Consider the following 21,054-nt stretch of genomic DNA (forward strand, 5'->3'; position numbering starts at 1 on the left):
GTTAGAGGTAGCTAGAGAGCCCTAAGTATATATAGGTAGGCCCAGACAGGGGAGAGGTAGTTCAGTCCAGGTGGCTAGAAGCTACTATCTATCTATCTATCTATCCATATCTATCTATCTATATCTATCTATATCTATCTAATATCTATCTATCTAATATCTATCTATCTAATATCTATCTATCTAATATCTATCTATCTAATATCTATCTATCTAATATCTATCTATCTCATATCTATCTATCTATCTATCTATCTATCTATCTATCTATCTATCTATCTATCTATCTATCTCTCTCATATCTATCTCTCTCATATCTATCTATCCAATATCTATCTATCTAATATCTATCTATCTCCTATCTATCTATCTATCTCCTATCTATCTATCTATCTCCTATCTCCTATCTATCTCCTATCTATCTCCTATCTATCTCCTATCTATCTCCTATCTATCTATCTATCTATCTATCTATCTCCTATCTATCTATCTATCTATCTATCTATCTATCTATCTATCTATCTCATTGTATTGTAACAGCATGAGGCTGCTGATAAGCAAGAAGGAAAAATATTGCAATAAAAGCATAGAAACACCCTACATATCACACAAATATGAAAAAGTAATGGACAGAACAGTAAATAAAATAGTGAGGCCCATTAACCCTTCACATGTGCTAAGGGTGTCTGCTTACTGAGGACAAAAATACTCTGGTTGTTAAGAGGATAAGAGTTAAATGTCCCAGTACAGACACCAGTCTATGCACACATGAGGTATCATCACATATGCATTAATTCGGCTGACGGTATCTAGTCCCACTCCCCCTGTGGATAAGCAGTAGTCCAGTCAGGTTGATTTGTGGGGGGTCCGGAGTGGAGCCCCCCTATGATGTTTGTATATGATGGATATGTTGGATATCTCTATGACCGATTAGTAAATGACTGTAAATAAAGCTGGGATTGGTCTGCATGCAGAAGACAAAAAGTAGCAGCAAGCGGAAAGCAAAACTGTACCATGCTGTCTGTAGATAGGGGGTTTCCTATAGATGTTATCTTTAACTCCAGTGTCTACAGGAGAGAAAAGGAAAGAATAAAAGGGATGAGAAGTCACGGCCTGCAAATCATATATCTTTAAAGGGAATGTCCAGAACTGGAGAAAAGGGTCTATTCCCAGAAACAGCGCCACTCCTATGCATGGGATGTGTCTGGTATTACAGCTAACCAGCAATACCACACGCAGCCCGCAGACAAGAGTGGCACTGGTTTTGGGGAAAAAAAGACCCTTCTTTCTGACCCTGAACCATCCTTTTAAATCAAGAAAAGAAAGCGTGACATCATTTATTTTTCGTGTTAAAGGGGAAATCCACTAAATGTAAATAATAAATGACCCTCACCAATTCCTCATATAAAGGGCAGGGGCAGAGTTAGTGGCCAGCACCAGTCCAAAGCCAAGTCCCACTTGGCCCATGATATGGGTAAACATGCCCAATGCTTGTCACGGGGGCCACAAACACAGAGGACGTCACGTGGCTTTCCAGAGTCGTTATGGCCCAGCGGCCCCCTCCCTAGGTGGGAATTAATGAAAGTCCCTGCTGGATTTAGATGGAGCCCCCTTTAACGTACACCCGTCTAGTCCACAGATCGCAGGCAGCCATGTTGTGGTCCCAAAGAATATATAGGACAAGGTTGGTTAATATTTCACCAGGAATCCATGACGTGGCTCCAGAATTTCCAATTACACGTCATGGGTTACCAGTGCATTGATAGGCTGCATTGCCTTTAATATTTCAAAATGGCCGCCCCCGCTGACGGTGAGAGACAGATTAACTATAGGAGTATGTTAGTACATGAAGCAAGCATGAGAAGTAAAGAGAGCACAAGAGGATTAAATAGATCTTAAAGGAAAGCTATTATCAAAAGACATCACATATGGTTAAAGGGGCTGTCCATTCTGCTGACACCAGACCAGATGTCCTATTAAACTACGGTTTTAGGCAAATCCATCAGAAATCTGAATCCCTACTGCAGTTCAATGGAGAAGATCCGTAGTGCGTCTTATAAAATATATATATATATATATATATATATATATATATATATATAAAATACGGGGTATATGAACTGTAGGCAAATTATCCATAGCTTGACTCTGACAAGATCCTCGGGGGCTGTACCCAGCCATAGGAATATGCAGGAACCGCCCCTAAGGGGTGACTTTGTGCATTACATTTTAACTGTGCCTAAGCAGAGGGTTTGGAGCTCTGTATAAAAAAAGCACAGCTCTGACCGCTATAAAGATACATTGAAAATGAATCAGCACAGAACGAAAATTTGCATGTTTTAACGAGAACTCATCTGACATGTCTGTTTTAGTTCTAAATAACTATTATGGAACATCTATTCTTATGATGCTATGTTGTACCATTCTTCTATTATTTCTACTTGAAGTTTATGAATGAGGTCCAGCTGGGTGTAACCAGTTGATGGTGTGTCCCTGCTCAGTCTGATACTGGCAGCACTGATTGAGGAGTGTCTGGGGCACCCCCCCAACTGATGACACCCAGTTGGACCTTTATTGTAGACTGTTGGTCAAACAGACGTGACAGGAGAGGGGACAGATGCTCTTTAAAGAATAAAGGGGTTTTCTGAGAGTTTTTACTGATCAGTGGAGGTCCGACACCCAAGACCCCCGCCGATCAACTGTTTGAGAAAGCAGTGGTGCTCCTGTGAATGCCACAGCCTTCTCTCAGCTCGCCAAGCACAACGCCGTACCTTGTATATTGGTATCTCATTCTCTTCAATATGGCTGAGCTGTGCCTAGGGTCATGTGACTGATGAAAGTGACATCACTGGCCTAGGGAAAGCTTAGAGAAGGCCATGGCACTACTGCAAGTGCCGCTGCCTTCTCAAACAGCTGATCACAGTCCGACACTCCTGACCCCCACCGATCAGATACTAATATCAGTAAAAACTCAAAAAAAAAAAACTTTAAGGCAAAAGTGCAAGAGGTATTAAGTAGTATTCTGTATATGCAATGTCAAATTTGCTCTATTAAGAAAAAAACCCCACAAAAATACATTCCAGACTTCTACAAATACAGGTATTTTGATAATAGCTTTATTAAACTAGACAGGATCATATTAAGGAAGAAATGAAAAAAAAAATATATATATATAACTTTGTATATGTGCATAGAAAAAACAACAAAAATAGTAACAATAAAAATAACAAAAAACACACAAAATGAAATAATAAAAAAAGCACTAGTTTTAGTATCAACGCTATAGTTTCACCAAATATCCGACTTGACATGTTTGAAGTTTTCATCAGTAGGGGTCCAGAGGCTACGCCCCCCCACTGATCGCTGGCGTAAGGAGGCACAAGCTCTTAGCTAACATCGGCATTGCTTGGCTCCACCCTGAGATGGGGAGAAGCTGTGAATAGGACATTTAAAATGCTATTTAAGCCATAATCATTGAAAATTTGTTTGCACCCCATATTTCTGGCCAAATCTGCAACTTTCACCCCTTCTCGCCACTTTTTTTAAGTGGCGAGAAAAGGGGGCGTGATGGAAGGAGGTGATGCCAGTAAAAACACTGGCGTGAACAAAGACAGAAATCTACAACAGCTGGGAGGCCGTAGATTTTAGTCTGTCGCGCGGCAAGCGGGAGTATGCACTAAATCTAGAGGCCTCTGCATAAAATTGGTGCAGCCTTCGGCGGTGCAGAGGGAATTAAGCCGGTACACCCTTTAGCTGAGCACTTCTGTTCCCTCGTTCCAGCGATTGGTGGGGAATAGTGATGAGCGAATTATTCAAAAGTTCTACAATTTGCTTAGTGACGAATTACTTTTCCACAAAGTGCATTTTTTTGTAAGTAGTAGGTGCAATGACAGGGAGCGGCGATTGCACTGCCCCCCTGTCATGGAACCCCTCAGATGCCGCGTTCATCACTGATTGCGGCATCTGATATAAATAGTGTAAAATAATCATATAAAAATCAATCATCACAAAAATCGAAAAAATTATACTTACCCGATCTATTTGCTCGCGACGGGCCGTCCCCCACCATCTTGCTTGAAGATCTGGCGCGAAATCCCGTGGTGATGTCATACGTTATCACGCAAGGGATTTCGGCCGAGATCTTCAATCAAGATGGCGGCCGGCCCGTTGAGACCAAATGGATCAGATAAGTATGATTTTTTTGTTTGTTTTTTACACTTTTTCAGGTTAAATCGATTTGCTACCACGAAGCACGAGGAAATTCGGCTTAACGGCTAATCGAATTTATCCTGACTTCAATTCGCTCAACACTAGTGGGGATCTTAAAACCTGGATATAAACTTCTCACATGTTCTAATCAAGTTCCGTGCACAGATCCGAAATTCCTGGTTAGTGATCACAGGGTAAACCTGAGTTCGTGCCTACCTGGGATATGGAAATGTCTAGGCGCCTGTTGATAAGAAGACGACGACGTAGATTTGGTGTCTGAGCACATGGATAAGCTCGGAGTGCTCCGGCCACTTTCACTGCCTCCAATGGGAAAAGCAAAAATAGTAAATAAAACCAAAGGTCGAGAACTGGTGAAATCATGGTGATCTTCTCTTCACGACACAGAATGGATGGAAACCGAAGACAAACACAAACTCTTTAGACTAAGGATTATGCTTCTGGATATGGACCAAACGACCCAAAAAAAAATCCCTTTGGTTCTTTGTATAACACATTTTTAGATTTTATTAGATCGTTTTGCATTGCGGTTTTGTTAGTTTTTTTGCTAACAACAAGAGTAGATCCTCAAGGGAGAAAAAGTATGAAGATAGATTAGAACATCTAATTTTTATTTTGTGTCCACCTCTTGTCTTAAATAAAAGGGCACGTAGAACGTCGCGGCCAACATCTGACCTTCCACTTATTTAGCTGTTTATGTCATGAATTGATGAAGGCCCCTCTGCTCACTGCCCTCACTGCATACAGGTCGGGGAATCAGTGCTATGACCTATGGATGGTGGTGACAAGTTCATCCGATAATCCTACCCGTGGTCCCTGAATCAGGCAAAACCCTTAGGAAGTTCCCAATTGCCTCGTATCAGAAGGGAAAGGTTTTCTCCCAACTCCAATTATCATATAGTAATCACAGTAAGGTAAGGTCCACACTTGGCGGAAATATTGTACGATATGCAGTGAATTTGCAGCAAAATGCATGTCTACAGCTCCTATGTGTTTCCATGGTAACAGACTACAATCCAACCCTGTGTAGTCTGATCTTGCAGTCATAGCCCCATCTGCCCCTTATTCATATTAACTTACCTTTGGCAAGGTACAAGAAATTGGATACAGATGGGGCATGATGGCAGGGACAGCTTGCTTTATAGTGTGTTACCATGGAGACACATAGGTCTGCATAGGAACTGTAGACAGAAAACGGCAGAATAGTTAATAATTAGATTATTTGCAAATTTGGGTAGAACTGATATAGTACCATTTCAGTGCTGTGATTACCTGGCCATTGACCTGCACCTTCCCGTAACACAATATTTAAGCGCAAATGATAAAGGGAACTGATTTGAGGCCCATTGTCCCCATCTTTGGTAATCTGCTCTTACATACAGGATCCGTGCTACATTACTAGACCTTGGGCAATATACATTTCTTCCTAGCACCCTGATTACAAATTAGTACACAGGGACAAATTAGTCTCCTGTCTGAAGTCCTCCAGACCAGTTTATTTTTCATCTATATGAATGCCTCCCCAACGTCCCTTGGCATGTGCCCAATCATGGGCATAACTATCAGGGTAGCAGGATAAAGCTACTCTGGGGCCCAACAACTAAGGGGGACCATCTTCACCCAAAAGGTGCAGGTAGTGGTGAAATGCATGTAAGGTGGCGTGGAAAATTGAATATGTCCCCATGCGTGCATTATTCCTGTGCTGTGACATCGCTGTGTGCATTATTCCTGTGCTGTGACATCACTGTGTGCATTTCACCTGCATCACTTTTTGTACAACTCATGTCTTGTAACATCACTCATCTTAATTTATCTTTGTATTATGAAATCATTGTGTTCTTTGTCCCTGTGCTACGGCATCAGTGTGTTTGTTATGCCTGTACTGTGACATCACTGTGTGCATTATCCATGTACTGTGACATCACTGTGTGCATTATACCTGTACTGTGTCATCAATGTGTTTATTATACCTGTACTGTGACATCACTGTGTTTATTATCCCTGTACTGTGACATCACTGTGTTTATTATCCCTGTACTGGGACATCACTGTGTACATTATCCCTGTACTGTGACATCACTGTGTTTATTATACCTGTACTGTGACATCACTGTGTACATTATACCTGTACTGTGACATCAATGTGTTTATTATACCTGTACTGTGACATCACTGTGTTTATTATCCCTGTACTGTGACATCACTGTGTGCACTTCCCCTGTACTGTGACATCACTGTGTTTATTATTCCTGTACTGTGACATCACTGTGTTTATTATCCCTGTACTGTGACATCACTGTGTTTATTATCCCTGTACTGTGACATCACTGTGTTTATTATCCCTGTGCTGTGACATCACTGTGTTTATTATCCCTGTACAGTGACATCACTGTGTTTATTATCCCTGTACTGTGACATCACTGTGTTTATTATCCCTGCACTGTGACATCACTGTGTATATTATCCCTGTACTGTGACATCACTGTGTTTATTATCCCTGCACTGTGACATCACTGTGTATATTATCCCTGTACTGTGACATCACTGTGTATATTATCCCTGTACTGTGACATCACTGTGTTTATTATCTCTGTACTGTGACATCACTGTGTTTATTATCCCTGTACTGTGACACCACTGTGTGTATTATCCCTGTACTGTGACATCACAGTGTTTATTATCCCTTAACTGTGACATCACTGTGTTTATTATCACTGTACTGTGACATCACTGTGTATATTATCCCTGTACTGTGACATCACTGTGTGCATTTTCCCTGTACTGTGACATCACTGTGTTTATTATGCCTGTACTGTGACATCACTGTGTTTATTATTCCTGTACTGTGACATCACTGTGTTTACTATCACTGTACTGTGACATCACTGTGTGCATTATGCCTGTACTTTGACATCACTGTGTGCTTTATTCCTGTACTGTGACATCACTGTGTTTATTATCCCTGTACTGTGACATCACTGTGTTTATTATCCCTGTACTGTGACATCACTGTGTTTATTATCTCTGTTCTGTGACATCACTGTGTTTATTATCTCTGTACTGTGACATCACTGTGTTTATTATCCCTGTACTGTGACATCACTGTGTTTATTATCTCTGTTCTGTGACATCACTGTGTTTATTATCTCTGTTCTGTGACATCACTGTGTTTATTATCTCTGTACTGTGACATCACTGTGTTTATTATCCCTGTACTGTGACATCACTGTGTTTATTATCTCTGTACTGTGGCATCACTGTGTGCATTCTCCCACTATTATTACATCATTGACTGCATTGTCCTACCATAATTATACAGCAGTGTTCATTATCCGACTATTACACATGTGTTTGCATTTCCCACTATTATCACATCACTGTGTGCATCATCCCACTTCTGTGACATTAGTGTGGGCATTAGGAAAACCAATCATAAGGTTTTCTGAACTTATAAATGAAAGTGGCCATGGTTGACTGGGGCTTTATTACAAGTTTCGCTACTGTGCCTTATGATTATTTTTTACACCCCCGCGTGCCCATCAAAGATAAAGGGAGCCTGTCTGCACATATTACCCTACTAAACCATTCCAACCACTAGACAGGTGCCATGAGAGTTTAAACACGTCTATGCTGCCACGTACAGCGGATCAAGTCAATGAAGCTTGATCCTGTCTCGGTAAGCATCCACTGGACTACACTCAAGCCAGGAACAGTCCTGAGGTTTGGTCAGTAATTCTTCTCAAACCCCACCCCAATGGTCTTGATTCATTATGCTAAGTGGGGAGTTGGTGCACATGCAATGCTTTCCATGGGCATTGTCTTCACTGACGTCCTATACTATGGATGCAGCGCCATCTCAAAGAATGCAGAAGAATACTACAGCTGTCAATCATGACTGGCCTGAAAGGAGTTACTGGCCAAACCTGAGGACAACCAACAGCTAGCGGACACTTGCAGAGACAGAACTTCATTGTCTCCATTGTGCTGCCGCTTATTACTGTGGCCTATAGCCACATGTTTTAATAGGTTCCCTGTAAGGACAAAATGCATCCATAGACTGTTATGTATGCAGCCTGGGAGGAGCTTGAATGGATCATCTGTAATTAAGAGGGACCAAGTCTGACGAAAATGTCTACTATAAAACGGCACCAAAAAGATTCAGTTTTCTGTTATACGTCCTCAATACAAGTACCCTATCCAAGGCTTGTTGGTGCCCCCACCAGCAGCACAGATGTTCTGGAAGCAACCCCACCCAGTGGGACACAGGATTTTATGAGTTGTCTGAAGACAAGGACACTTGAGATGCCAAGAAGCCTTGGCCAATAATAACAAGTGAGAGGATGTGTTGGCTCTCTTATATCTAGCAACCACTAATGGTGTGTGGCTCATCTCCTGTTCCTACGCATTTCAGGAAACGTAGCCATAAAATATTAATGTAAATGAATAATAAGTGAGAATCCCTGCATGCTGACAGTGAACCAACAACCTATTAAAGGCAATTCAAACGTGACATAATTGAAGATAATGGTACGTGATAGGGAGACTGTGAACCACGCTCCGGTTTTTGTACGGCTGCCTCTCAGCATGTTTGCCGTGTAGCGCCTGCATCTCCCGCCCGTCTCCATTATAGTGAATGGGGCCAGGCCAGACCTCCGGCAGCACACGTGTGCAAGCATTAGTACGGATCCGGCCTGTCGGACAAGCCTAACGCTAACAAAGCTAGAACCAGCCCTGTACCTCACATGGATCCGAAGATATCCCCATTCATTGCTCCAGTTACTCTCCTAGATTTATTTCAAGCTGACAGCTCAGGGTATGTGTCCTGTCTAATGCAGTTGGTGCCAGTTGCAGGATGGAACTGAGCATGTGCGTCCACCTCAGTGAAGTGGACAGGGAAATTAAAACAAAGAGCAAACAGCAGGTGGCGCTATACAGATACATTTTTTTTAAATAGTTCAATGGCTATACTAAATGTTTAATTACCTGCAATTACAAAAGTATTCAGATCCAGGTGCTGGTTTGCAAAATGTAGATTATTGGTTTTGTGGGACAACCCCTTTAAGCATAGACCAGTGCTAGTTCAGGTATCCCACAGTGGTGCATTGTTGAAGATGTAATTTACATGAAGGACCATACAGTAGGTCAGGTTAGGAGTATGTAAGTAACCAAATAAACCTCACGTTGGTGCTTTTACTCTTAGTATTGCTTACATCTGAAGTAGTCTATAAATCTGACATTGAATTTCTGCCTTATCAGCGCCCCTCCTTGATGGTTTATACTGCAGATCTGCTTGTACTGATTGGCTGCTGTCTATGTGCACAAGCCCACCAAAATCCATCAGGAAGCTGGCGCATGGAGCACTGCTTTTCAAATATTCTAAATTGTCTATTAACCTACAAGCAACCAAACTGCTAGATAGTTGTCACACATTTCAGGAAATAGTAATTGTGGCCCCAGTAGCCGCTATTCTATAAATTTGGCTTGATTCTCCGTCACAATCAGCTATAACAACGTCTCATAAGACATGGAGCCCTCCTGCCCTGGGATGGAGAGGGAGCTTGGAGGAACCAGCCGCAAGAGGGTCTGGCTTTTATTTTGCTTTGGGAACCCCCTACACTATGGACACCCCTGCCATGAAACATAATTATCCTTCAAGGAAACATGCTGAAATAGGACAACCTTGGTTTAACTCATGCCAAAAGTATTAAAGGAGGCAAAAAACAATAGAGATTTGCTAAACGTGACTGCATTCTTCCAGAAACGGCACCAATGTTTTTGATAGGCTGTGTTGGGCCCATTGAAGTATATTGGGCTGAGCTGTAAAACCAGACATCAGCCCATTGAGCAGAGTGGCGCTGTTTCTGAAAGAAGGCGGCACAACCCCTTTAATTTTATGGACGACTTTCATTTTTATGGTTTACACCATTTCATTCTCGTTAATCACATGTACATGGAGGCTTCAGAGTTTAGTCGTTAGAGACAACGGTATGGAGGTCTATGGGCACATGAAATGTGGGGTTTGGATGGAACAGGAGATATTTTATGGTCATGATGGACACATAAGACAATTAAAATGGTAATAAAACAAATGGAGACAGAGGAACGAAAGCCTTTCTCATGCATCCACAAGACACAACAGAATGGCCGCCCAAACAATGGCCGTTAACTACAGGAATCACATCACAATGGCATTCCTGCCCTTACCTTTGAAGAAAGGGATGTAATGATGTCTGAATGTAGATGTGGGGCTTGTATGTTGGGACAGGGAGATGCAGCTACTGGTACCGAAAGGATCAGTACCAGCTGATAAGGCAACAAAAAAGGAAATTAATAGAATGGTTTAGTTCCATGGTGGAACTCATGCGGTATAGATAGCAAAGATACATTGCAAAGCATCAAAAATAATAGAAGCAAATGTTTCGCAGTTTGCTTGTTGCATGAGTTCATGCGGAGATATCTGCTCTGCTAAACATCCAATGCCTTCAATGGAACTGAACGCTTCTTCAAAGATTGAACCATGTACGTATGGAAAAACCCAAAGCCACCATTGAAACATTAGTCACAATTTTCTAACCTAACCTTGAATCTCATTGGCGAATGCAGACTACAAGGGCCATATCAATAGTAAAAAACCTATGCTAGACATGGCCTTGGGGCAACCAGCCATCTTGAGGATTTAGGCCTCCAAAACACCAGGATGGTCACAGGTTTCTAATGATGTCCTGCTATAGTCTTTCTAATGCCTAAAGAGAACTTTGAACACTGTATTCAGATGACTTGACTCCCTTGATTGAAGTTGAAGTTGCTTGGTATGAGATCCCCGCAGCGTACAGATTGACCAGCGGCCAGTTGACATTCCATCATTGCACATGCACCATGGTGGATGATGGAACAATGTTTAAATATAATTCAAAATGTTCCATCAAATCATCCAAGATGGTCCAGTGGATAGACTACCTGGTCCCTAATGGTTTAGTTCCCCACAGTCTGGTTGCAAAGTCGGACTGGCCCTTTTAGATAATAATCATTTGGCTTCGGGGTCAATCACTTGCCACTAGGGTCTATTTCTGTGATTGAAAATCAAATTTACAGTTATTAATGATGTGGAGTTTGGGTCTTGAGATTCATTTCCTCTGGTGGACCCCATAAATCCCAGTCTGACACTGGTTGGTTGGTAAAAATTCTAATAATGGCCAAAAATAGCCTTGAGTTATGTGGTTATTAGTCATTCATATTTTAGCATTTTCTGTCCAGTTCCTAGTGTGAAATGGTTTCATTTATTGACATTTGTGTTCATTGGTCTAGTCCTGGGATCAGCAACTTCCGGCAACTCCCAGAATCCTCCATTCAATTCTATGGGAGTTACTAGAACAGCTGATTAAGTGTGCATGCTGTGAACTGTAGTTTCACAGCCGCTGGAGTGCCAAAGGTTGCTGATCCCTGGTCTAGTCACTCTAGTGCCTCAGTCCTTGTTGGTGTTCAAATGTTTAGTCCCTTATGTCCAATATATCTACCCTGGTAGCTCCACTAATGTTCACATTAGACTTTGTGTTCCACCACATCAAGACACCAGTGAAAAGAGCTGCAATCATCTTCTCTGGAACCAGAGAGGGTAGTGTGCACACTCATATCAACCACATTATGAGGTGGCATTTTGTCTATGCCTTGCCCAAGCCTTGAGGATATCTATATAATCAGCTGACAAAGATAATAAGCCACAATGTCCATGGTTGGTTTCCTTACAGTACAGCTGCAGAGAAAGCACGGCATTACATGTAGTCCGTGATTCTTAAGATCACATCATGGTGAATTAAGAAAGTTGAAAAGATTGATGAGATTATACATTGCAATGAGGAAAGGTAGCTCCAGAATTAGAAGAACATGGCTGCTTTCTTCCTAAAACTGCCTCACTTCTGTCCATAGGTTGTATGTGGTATTGGAGCTCAGACCAATTCGCTTCACTTTTTTCTACTTCTGGAAAATCACTTTAAATTGAAAGATGCTCTTTTGATTGTATTTTGATTGTGAATTGTGGCCATTCACATACCTAAAGTCTATATAGAGAGCTCAAAGCTCTAAGTCTCTGCTCGGAGATTTCTTCTACAAGAAATCTCACAATATTCTAAGTTTAAAATCAGTGGAGGCTTGTGCAGAATTTTGTTACATTTTCAATAAAAGAAATCTCTGAGAAGTCTCAAAGGGGCAAAGCACCTTCAAGAACCCTTTCATTTTGAAATCAGTTGGTTGTCCCAGATCTATTTGGAAGTTCACTGTGACTGGATCCAAGAACTCCTACAAATGAGGTTTAACCACAGCTTGGAAGTTTGCAGTTCTTGGCACCCATGACTTATGACTTTGATTCGATACTAAAGGTGCAAATTGTGACAACTATCAAAGTACCACAAGTATACATCAGGGGGCAGATTTCCATTGTCTTACAGTTACACAAAGGGTTACACAATGCATGAAGGTCTCACAATTAAGAGGGTGAGTCAAAAATTATCTGCACTGGCTGTAGAAAACATCATTTTTGACATATTCTCCTTAGTTACTGCTGTGCAGTTTTGAACATGATGTATCAGTTCATTTGTGACTGTGGTGCCAGATACAATGGCTGCCCCACTTGTGATTTGCATGAAAGAAGTGCAGCTGTGTAGGGATTTGTTTTTTGTGGTCTGAGGGTATGTCTAGTGACGATATTTGTCGAAGACTTTGTGCACAGTATGGGCAGGGTACTGACTGTCCGTAAAGAGACCAGCCCTTTATGAAGACTCACTGGAAGTGCTCCATGGGAAAACAGTATGCAAAGAGATATCTCCCAAGGAAAGAGAACCATCTCGCTAGCGTCACCTTGTGGAAGTGGCTCCCCATGAGTCCAAATTTTAACAAGCCTTGGGATATGACAAGGGAAAATAGCCAAGCCAGATATATCCATCTGTAGACAGCTGTTTGGGGGTGCTTGCCCCTCATCAGTACAGAGCAGGATTCTGGCTGGCTGTGTGTGATGCCTTGGATGCAGCTTAGGCACGGTGCTGAATATCTTTAAAGAGACCAGCCCTGTATGCAGACTTACTGGAGGCATATTGTTTTCCCATGAAGCATTGCCAATGAGTCTCCATACCATGGAGCACTATTTGTGACTCTTCAAACAGGGCAGGTCAGTTTAAGGACAGCCAGCACCCTGCCTACGTTGCATCTAAAGCATAGCACTCACCCAGCCAAAATCCTGCTCTGTACTGATGAGGACCAAGCACTGTAAAACAGCTGTCTACAGATGGATATAAGGCTTGGCCATTTTCCTTTGTCATATGCCAAGACTTGTTAAAAAGTCTCTCTTGACTCATAGGGAACCACTTTCACAAGGTGGGGCTAGCAAGATGGTTCTTTTCCCTTGGGAGATACCTCTTTGCACAGTATGCAGAAAGTGTTTTGTCGCAAAGAAGTGGGTATGAATGGACAGAGAAGTTCAAGGAAGGTCAATTGCCAGCCATAAAGAAGGAGCTGGACACCTGTCCACGAGTGATGACAACATTAAGTGTGCACGTGAACTGATTCTGTCGGATAGACGGTGGATTATGTGGCTCTTCGAGGATGAAGATTCACATCTGATGAAGAGGTGAAGACAGCGGTGCATTTGTGTCTCAAAGCTGAGCCTAAAATACTTTTTAATGAGAGAACACAAAAGCTTGCTGACAGATGGATAACTGTATTGAAACACAGGGAGAATATGTAAAAAAAATAATTATGTTTTTGTCTTTTCTGAAAGTAGATTAAAATAAACGATACAGCCAAAGTGCGGATAATTTTTGACTCACCCCTTTTCAAAGATGTAATGAAAAGAATATTTTATATTGATGATCCATAAAATCTCTATTCACTTTGATGGAATAGGATAAAATTGTACGCCAAGGGCATTATAACGCTATCAGCAGCACTGAAGATTTCAGCTCAGTTAGCCCCACATATTGACCTTATAACAAGTGATATTGGGAATTTTTCAAAGATGTTTCCTAGAATCAGTTTTTCATTAAATCTTTCCGATGAGAGGATCCAACCTCTTTCCTTGTGGGTGGGGTTAACTGGCACTTGGCCCCTCCCTCCTTTCTACACTCACTACTACTTTAGCACTCACTTAGTGCACCCGGGAAATGGAGACTGAATGAAGGCTGGACCCTCACATACCAGGATGGTGAGGGTGTGGAGACATAATCCAGCACAAGGACAGGGATCCATTTTGGAGACCCTGTGCTATGTATATAGTATATAGTGACTGAACTATGTACTGTGATCGCTGGTAGACCATACATTTTCCTGGACCTCAGAATTGTCCTGTAATATATGATGTCATTCCAATGAGCCTATGTGTTTTCACACATTTTTTTGTATTGATGTGATGGTAATGGGGACAGAATGTCATGGGTGAGTCTATTTACCTGTCCGGCTGTAGTGCTGAGGTGAGTGAGATGTTGGGGTGTATCGTCCATAGCCAATGGAACCGGTGGAGCTTGGGCTGGATGCCCTGTACTGTTTGAGTGACCGGTCATCCAGATCTCCCTTAAAGAAAAAAACATGGACTACATTATATAAGACACCTCAGTATAGACAATAAATTAAAGGGGTTGTCCAAGATTTTGATACTAATGGCCTATCCTCAGGATAGGTCAACAATATTTGATCGGTGGAGGCCCGACTCTTGGCACACCTGCTGATCAGCTGTTTGAAGCCGCGGAGCACCATAGTCTATTCTTTGGCCAGTGATACCACGTTCATCGATCGCATGGCCTAGGTGCAGCTCAGTCCCATTGAGGTGAATGGGACTGGGCTGCAATACCAAGCACAGACACTATCCAATGGACGGCGCTGTGCCTGTTAAGGTGCAAGGAGGCCTCAGCGTACACCAAAGCACTGCAGACCCCTCAAAAAGCTGATCGGCGGGGGTCCCCACCAATCTGATATTGATGACCTATTCTGAGAATAGGTCCTCAATATCAGGATCTCGGAAAACCCCTTTAAAGCAAATCTGTCACCTATACAGGACAATACACTGAACGGACATAAGGACCATCCACACATATTTAGGCCGCTTTCACACAGTCAGCTCTTGGTCAGTGTTTAATCAGGGTTTTCCATCTGTGATTCTGAGCCAAAACCAAGTATGGGTCAAAAACACCTATACCTTATCTCTGTAGGCTTCACTCCTGGATTTGACTCACTGATAGAAATCACTTACCAAACAATGAGCCGTACACTGAGAGCAAGGTACCGCCATATACTGAATCTACGTGTACCCTCCGATATGAAACCTTCAATTAAAGTGTGAGCATCCCAATTGCTAACTCTCTGAGATATGAATATTCATGAGAGAACATCCTATGTACTGAGCGTGACATCTTTGCCCTTAGGAAAGTTTTGTGGTCACTTTTCTGAATTCTATCTACATTAAGTCACCAAATAACTGAATGTCTGATCATGTCCATAATGAATTATGTGAGATAGTTGTGGTAACGCTTGATTTCTGTTACTTTAGAAAAATAATTCTAATATACCATGTTAGCGAAATTTTACTTAGTACTTAGTACTAGCAAGCAGCGATTGTCCAAATCAGACAACTCCTTCAAGAGAACTGTCGTAGGGACAAGTTTCCTTTAAATCTAATTGTGCCCATTAAATGGCCCTCAAAGACAACATAGGTGTGCCATTTAGGAGCCCCAAAAGAACTGCTGGTCTTATAGTATCAGTATTTGTGACAAAGAAGCCTGTACACCATTTTTTTTATGATTGCATTTGACTGATTTTGGGCAAAAATTGTTTTTTTCAATTGATCTTTATTCAAAATATTAAGCCATTCTGTCACAAAGGGTTAACCGTTTGTCTAGCTGTGTGAATCGTACTCTCACTTTCACTTTGTGCCGGTCATCCAATAACCCTTATCTCTAAATTACTAAAAGGTCACAAAACCTTATTTAAAGCCTGTATTACACTGCCCGATTTTTCAGCAGATAGTCACTAACGATCGTTCACATGAACGCTCATTAGCTATCATCTGGCAGTGTAATACTGCTGCCGACTGCCCGATGAATGAGCATGATCGAGCAATCCAAATCTTTTGACATGTTAAAAGATTTTCATTTGCACGTGGCAGTTTGTGCTGTCTAATAGCAATCTGCCGCCGGCAAACCACTATACAGCATGGGGATTAGTGATGGCATAGTGATTGCTCCTCCCCATGCTGCGGAGGAGATCACTGTATATAATAGCAGTAGTCTCCTCCGCAATTGCCAGAGGGAACGCTTCCCTCCCGAAAATCGTCTGCCACATCAGGCTGTGTAATACAGCCTTAAGCCACATTCTTAACAGTAAGATAAGAATTGAGCTATAATGAGTGTTTATAACGTTAGAGATCAGAGATAAGGAGCTGAGCTGCCTGACAGAACAGAGTAAAAACACAGAGCCTGCTACTAGAGATTCTCAAGGCTGTACAGAGAAAGAGGTTCAACATTTTTATTAAAGACCAATTGAAGAAATTGGAACTTTTGGAAATGTTTTAGGTTCTGTCTTATGTATGACTTATCTTAAGACACCGTATGACCACCTTGGAGTCACTTCTTCAGGGGGGTTTCCCACAATCAACATGTATCCCTTATCCACAGGATAAGTGATAACTGTTAGATCTCTGGGGGGTCCCACTACTAGGACCCCCCCCCCCCCCCCCAACCACTAGCATGGAAGTCCTAAGTCTCCTTTTTCTTTCACGCCATCATGTCCACATTGAGAAGGCGTTTGTATGGAGTGGAGGTCAATGTTCTGCTTCAAAAAACTGTTTTCCCCTTTGTAGTAGTGATCCATAGGGGTCCCAACATAGGGGGTCCCAACAACGTTACATTTATAGAATATACAGATTGTGGGAAATTGTTCTGAATATCGATTAATTACTTAAATATCTCCCACTCATCCAGGAAGCAGAACAGGGCTATTAGGGTACGTCCACACGGTCAGGTGTGAATTTAAAAAAGCGGAGAAGTCCTATCTGTCCTTAATATTTTCTCTCCTTTATGATGCACTCTTGATTTTGGCTTTCATGCAGAAACCTGACCGTTTGGCCACACCCTTAAAATGGCCTTCAGCAGAGGCAATGGCGCCCGCAGCAATGTAAATTTCTATCACTGTCTCTCATCCTTAGATAGAGATACATCTACCTACATTTTTATGTCTCTCTGTTGTGGGTTCCTGCAGATTATTTTTGCACAAAATAATTCACAGATAAAACTAAGATTTTGACAGCCCAGCAATGAGATGTATGGAAATAATGAAAAAAAACACAAAAATACCAAAAATTATATTCTTCAAATAAAAGGTGCAGACATGGCCAATTACCTCTGTAGGTGTTGGGGAGAGCAACTGAGGTGACTGCAAACGGCAACACAAAATAGGAAATTAGTGAGAGGATTCAATGCAAGTGACGCTAATGGAAATAAGAGGGGTTAGCATGTTAGCATCCAGGTACTGTGGAGCATTTACAGGCAGCCAATGTTCTGTGCCCAGACACTGTATCATATAATAACCAAGTCTAATAAAGTCCTACGTAGGAAGATGAGAGGGAACGGGGAGATGAATCTTCTATATCTCCTATGCTATGATTGTATTGCTCTGCCCACTCCTTATAATTAATGGTAATTACTGGAAGCAGATGACAACGGGTTCATAGCTGGTGTCGTCAGTGGACTTCAGTGGACTACTTAAAGGGAACCTGTCACGTTAAAGATGGTGTCTGAGCTGAAAGCAGCATTTTATAGAGCAGGAGGAGCTGAGCAGATTGATAAATAGTTTTATGAGCAGAGATTCAGTATAATCTGTATTTCATTCATATAAATTCCTGCTCATTCTGGGCTTTGAAGTCCAGGAGGTGGTCCTATCAGTGATTGACAGCCTTCCCTCTATGACTGTGTATACAAAGATTGCTGTCAATCACTGATAGGACCGCCTCCTGGACTTTAAATTCCTGCTTATTCTGGGCTTTGAAGTCCAGGAGGAGGTCCTATCAGTAATTGACAGCCCTCCCTCTATGACTGTGTATACAGAGATAGCTGTCAATCACTGATAGGACCGCCTCCTTGACTTTAAATTCCTGCTCATTCTGGGCTTTGAAGTCCGGGAGGCGGTCCTATCAGTGATTGACAGCTATACACAGTCATAGAGGGAAGGCTGTAAGTCACTGATAGGACCGCCTCCTGGACTTCAAAGCCCAGAATGACCAGGAATTTATATGAATGAAATACAAATGATACATAATCTTTTCACCTAAAACTATATATGTTAATCTGCTCAGCTCTTCCTGCTCTATAGCATGCTGCATGTAGCTTACACTGCATTTTATTGGTGACAGTCTCCCTTTAAGGTGGGAGAATAAGTCATCTCCTCCTGTAGCAACTTAAAGGGGTTGTCCGGAATCAGAAAATAGCGTCTCCCCTGTTTTTCTAGAAATGGCGCCACTCTTTTCCTTGGGCTGTATGTGGTATTGCAGCTCAGTGTAAAAGTTCCTGGTAAGGCTCCTCAACCTTCAGTACAACATGTGAAATCTGCATGAATTTGAGGACACGCTGAAGACTTTCAAATGCACAGCATGCCCATTATTTTACAAAATCAACATCTAACATATGGGGCTGTTTGCAGTGGATTTGTTGGTGGAAAAAAAACTGCATGTCTAAATGTAAAAATGGGCTGTTGGCTTCTTTTCTGCAAACAGTGGTATTGAAGCTCACCTCCCAGCTGTACCTCAACTACCCAGCTGTAATACCAGACACAGCCAATGAAAAAAAAGATGTGCTGTTTCTGAAAAAAGACTATTTTATTTTATCCTGGACAACCGCTTTGTAGAGGACTCATTATCCCGCCAGACATGTGGATTATAGTAAATACTTACATTCCCCACAAAACAACAATGCCACAGCATCTGTGTGTAGAACTCTGCTTTGTGCTGTTCCTGTTATTTCTCCTGGAAGTCTAACTAAATAAATATGCAATATAGAGTCACCAATTCATTTATCAATAGGGGTACTGGTAAGACAGTCTTAAAGGCTATGTACACCTTTGGGAGCAATTAATTTTTATTATTGCATTGTACTCATTTTGATCTGAAAATCATTTTTTCAATTGGTGTTTATTAAAAAATTTGAACCCCTGTCTCTGTGGAGCCTTGAGATTCTCTAGTATCAAGATCTGAATTTTCACTCTGTTCCGTCAGGCAGCTCAGCTGACGGCCCCTTATATCTGAACTTTGGCCTTATAAACACTCTTTATAGCTCAGTTCCTATCTTATTGGTAAGAATTTGGCTCAAATAAGTGTTTATGGCGTTTTAGTAATTTAGAGATAAGGGTTATCAGATGACTGGCACAAAGTGAAAGTAGGATTCACACAGCTAGACAAACAATTAACCCTTTGTGACAGAACGGCTCAATATTTTTAATAAAGACCAATTGAAAAAATGATTTTTATTCCAAAATGAGTAAAATGCAATCTTAAAAAAAATTGGAGGCGCTTTTGGAGGCGCTGGCCAACTATCTGAAGTGTATGGGGGCCTCCAGAGTCTCCCCCAATAGACAATGTCAGAGGGCAAAAAAGTATTGGGTATTCTGAATGTCAGTGCTTAGTTCGGGATGTCTGGCAGTGGCTTTTCATCTCTTGCTATTGAAAACACAAGCATGCTCAGCCGAACCGAGCATGCATCTGTATGATTGGGTTGGACGGAAGTGTTTGGCTGACAGTTACTGAGCACATAGGGGCGCTTTTCGAGTACGTATGGACAACTCTATTGACAATAGGAATACAAATCACCCAGTAGTCAATTTATTGACACATTTCCAGGAGGAATAACAGAAGAACAGCACAATGCAGAGCTCTAATAAAAGATGCTCAGGCATCGCTATTTCATGGGGAATATAAGTATGTACTAAAACAGACATATCAGGAGAGGTGACAGGCCGTCTTTAAATGTAATAAACATAGGACTTTATGACATCTAAGGTTGCACTAACACGTGACAGAAAATCCGCAGGTGCAGATTTTTACAAAGTTGTGGATTTTTTTGTGTGAATTATGGTACAGATTTTGTTGTGGATTTCCTATATGAAAATCTCTCCATTCAATGTAATGGTAAAATGATTCTGCAGTGGAAAAATACGCGAACAAAATTTGCTCCGATTTTTCCTCAGCGTTTACAATCAGTTTCCCATTGAATTGAATGGAGAGATTCTCAGACAGAAAATCCGCGACACAACATGATTTATGCTGCAGAATACAACGCAGGGATAGACAATTTTCAGCCACATAGGATAACATGGGGGAAGTCTTGATGTTGCGAATTTTCTTGTTGCAGCGCAGATAGACACAGTAACAATATCGTTGGATGCCCTAATATTTATATACACTAATAAAAGTAAATGAATAAAATGTCATAAATGTCAGGGGAAGCATTATTTTATCTAAGCATTTTATTTTATTTATTTTTTGTCATTTTTAGCTTTTGTAACAATGGTGGTTTCTGGACTGGATGGAAAAGAAAGTGTGAAAAATAATATTTAGAGGGCAGCCTGATTTGCTCCGTAAATAATACTTTAGACTCCTGTGGTTGGTGGTCGATTTCTGCAGGAAGAGCTGAGCCGTTCATTCTTACGTTATTACATTTGGCCACCTACTATCCGTTTCTTGCACTACGCCGGGCTTGTGGTTTGACTCTTTGTTTTCCCAAAAATATTTATACAGCGTAAAACACACAACGGCCCTGTAAATGCTGCTGACTACAGGTCTCCCTGGCATGAGCCCCCGGAAGA

General features: G+C 41.6%; 1 protein-coding gene across 6 annotated transcripts in view; it reads right to left on the reverse strand.

Moving 5' to 3' along the window:
• Positions 1-21,054, reverse strand: part of ABLIM2 (actin binding LIM protein family member 2) — a 193,937-nt gene that overhangs the window by 55,115 nt on the left and 117,768 nt on the right. For 2 of the 6 annotated variants that reach the window (XM_040419153.1, XM_040419150.1), the window contains 4 exons: positions 14,661-14,781; positions 10,432-10,530; positions 4,426-4,530; positions 1,014-1,067 (listed from right to left, as the gene is read on the reverse strand). In XM_040419153.1, coding sequence (XP_040275087.1) covers positions 1,014-1,067; positions 4,426-4,530; positions 10,432-10,530; positions 14,661-14,781 — 379 coding nt within the window. The remainder of the gene's footprint in view (positions 1-1,013; positions 1,068-4,425; positions 4,531-10,431; positions 10,531-14,660; positions 14,782-21,054) is intronic. The other 4 variants (XM_040419152.1, XM_040419151.1, XM_040419154.1 and 1 more) reach the window with 4 other exon arrangements.

Source organism: Bufo bufo, chromosome 2 (assembly GCF_905171765.1).
Source record: "Bufo bufo chromosome 2, aBufBuf1.1, whole genome shotgun sequence".
NCBI classification, from domain to species: Eukaryota; Metazoa; Chordata; class Amphibia; order Anura; family Bufonidae; genus Bufo; species Bufo bufo.